The sequence below is a fragment of the Wasmannia auropunctata genome, unplaced genomic scaffold (assembly GCF_000956235.1).
Source record: "Wasmannia auropunctata unplaced genomic scaffold, wasmannia.A_1.0 LD335580.1, whole genome shotgun sequence".
Taxonomy (NCBI): Eukaryota; Metazoa; Arthropoda; class Insecta; order Hymenoptera; family Formicidae; genus Wasmannia; species Wasmannia auropunctata.
The window spans coordinates 64,088-66,666 of NW_012027310.1; the positions used below are offsets into that span (position 1 = coordinate 64,088).

Below are 2,579 nucleotides of genomic sequence, written 5' to 3' on the forward strand. Positions count from 1 at the left end.
TCCTTGATTATCTCTATCAGTATTTCATATCTTCTCTCCGGATTTATCGTTTTATCCCTTAATCTTTTCTTTCTCTCTTCTTTGTCATCTAGGTCTTGGCTAAGTAACTTACTGACTACCTCCCATTGTGTGCTAATGGTTGAGATTTTATTCGTTCTCTTTCTATATGTTCTGACTCCCTTCTCGAGTTTCACCTCTATGGGGAAATGATCCGATCCCCATGTATCATCCAGCTGTCCGCATTCCATTTCATTTGCTATCCTATTGGTTGAGAACACCAGATCAATATTAGACGATAAACTGTTTACTTCCCCCAATCTCGACATAGTGTCCGGATTCATACAGATCAGATCCTCATCGTACATAGCTTCATACAGGTTTTCTCCGTTGATATCTGTAGCTTCACAGTTCCAGGTCCTATTGTGAGCGTTAAAATCGCCTAGTACAACAGTCTCCATATTTCTTACGTCAAAGTTTAACAGCTCCCTCCATTCTCGTTTACAGATTCTTCCGTACGGTCTTCGGTAAACCGCAATCAAATTGAATTTTATTTCTGTATTTATTAACCTGATTCCAATTACGTCAAACTCGTCTCTTACTCGATTCCAGCCTTTGATTAGTTCAAATTCTATGTGGGACCTTAACATAATTGCGACTCCCCCACTTTTTCCTCTACTTGCTTTTGCTATTGTCTTAAAACCTGGTGCGTATATCCCTTGTTCTTTTGAGAATTTAGTTTCTGTAAGTACTACTATATCGTAGTCACTTATAAATTTCCTGATTTCATTCTTCTTTCCTGAGTAACCTCTACAGTTCCAAACCACCATCTTTAAATCGAATGTGTCCATTATTTTACGGAGATGCGTGGGAAACAGATTCTGTTTCACCTACTCTCCTCGACTGCCAATAGTTCCTCTTATTTTGTTCTATCATCTTTATTTGTCGATCTCTTTCCTCTTCACCTTCCCTTTCCTTCTTCCGTTTTATTTCGAGACTCTGCTCTTCCTCTCTCTTCCTATTGTATCTCTGTGATTCAAGTTGGATTGTTTTCGGCTCTTCCAGGATTGCGTACAGCATCCTTCTTAGTTCCTCGTCTCTTTCCATAAGGTATACCAACTTTACCACTAGGTTCCTCAAATTTTCTTCATCTGATGACTCCGGGCTTGGTAGTTCGTACTTATTTTGTGATAGAACTTTTCTTCCTCTAACTTCTTCCTGTCCTCTCCACCCTTGCCCTTCCTTCCTCTCAGTACTATGTCCTCTCCTATAACCGTTAGCTATTCCGTATCTATTTCTTGAAATTTCTTCTTCGCGCGTGTTGAATTGTTGATAATGTCCAAAGCTTCTGTTTCTTGCCTTTTCTCTTGGACTATTTTCCCTCTCTCCATATCTTGCGGGGTCTTCTATATCTTCTCGATCCCCTTCTTGCAGAACTTGACTGTACTCTTTACCCTTTCTCGGCTCCTCATTCGCTGGTACTCTAAACAAAGGGATTGCGTTTGATAAGCTCTCCTCTCTTTTATTTGTCGTCAATACTGGCCAATTTTTAGGTTCCACATACCTATCATAAGCGTTTATTGGTCTCTTATCCTCTCGTCCCTCTAGAATTCTTTCTGCATTTTTAAACGACAGATTGTGATATGCCATTATAACATTTATGTTTTTGTTTCTCATCACCTCCGGGCAATTCTTAAATGTTGATTTATGTGGCCCTCTACAATTTCTGCATTTCAATGTACTCACACACCTGCCATGTGCTTTTTCACCGCATATAATACACTTCTCTTCACTCTTGCATACGGCCTTTATGTGCCCAAATCTGAAACACTTAAAACATTGTCTTAGTGCAGGAATGTATGGACGAACTTTTATTGCTACTTCATGTTCCCAGAGCCACATTTTTTCCACTACCTTGTTTCCATAGAAAGTAATAATTATATTTCCCGTGTCATCCTCCCTAAAATTTTTCTCTCTCTCGTCCCACCTTCTGCGGTACATTTTCTCCATTCTGCAAACTTTTGATTTATCCTCTAATGCCTCCCAAAGTCCTGGGATATTATCTGGCCAGTCGGTTATGACTCCTCTCGTTATTAGTTCCCTGTTTTCGATTCTTGCTATAATTCCAGTTTCTTTTGCTTCCTCCACTCTTTGTAGGCATAGGTTAGCATCCTGACCGTTAGCGAATTCTACTTCAGCCGCTATATGGCTGGTCATAAGCACCTCCTTAAATGTAATTTTTAATAGTTTCAACTTCTGTATAATAATTAAGTGATTTCTACCTCTCTTAATCTGCGCCTTATCCGGAAGTACCATTACCTTAACCTTGACCGGCCCCTTTTGATCCTTCCCGAATCTCACTTTCCTTGCCGCTAATTGTGGTGCGTCCGCTTCGTTACGATGTCTTAGAATTCCATTTTCCACCACATAACTCTCCCTTTGTTTCCCAGGTCCGTCAGATAAATCCGATTGTCTCCCCTGTGGATCTACTTCCATAGTCGTGTTCATGTTACTCGCATAACTCTCGTTGTCTAAATGTTTCTGTTGTACCTGTATCTCACTATTACATTCCACTTTCTTCG

At 40.1% G+C, this 2,579-nt stretch overlaps 1 protein-coding gene across 1 annotated transcript; it reads right to left on the bottom strand.

The window, feature by feature from the left end:
* Positions 1-843: 843 nt before the first annotated feature.
* On the bottom strand, positions 844-2,565 carry LOC105456695. The gene is made up of 2 exons (XM_011700926.1): positions 1,562-2,565; positions 844-1,480 (listed from the first exon to the last, which is right to left on the bottom strand). Exons 1-2 carry the CDS (start codon positions 2,503-2,505, stop codon positions 853-855), a joined length of 1,572 nt encoding a protein of 523 aa, XP_011699228.1. The 5' UTR covers positions 2,506-2,565; the 3' UTR covers positions 844-852.
* Between the last annotated feature and the right edge of the window lie 14 nt (positions 2,566-2,579).

Coding starts and splice junctions, on each gene's coding strand:
- LOC105456695 (XM_011700926.1), bottom strand. CDS start 2,505: ATGAACACGACTATGGAAGTAGATCCACAGGGGAGACAATCGGATTTA. Junction 1,481..1,561: donor CCAATAAACGCTTATGATAG/GTATGTGGAACC, acceptor CCCTTTGTTTAG/AGTACCAGCGAATGAGGAGC.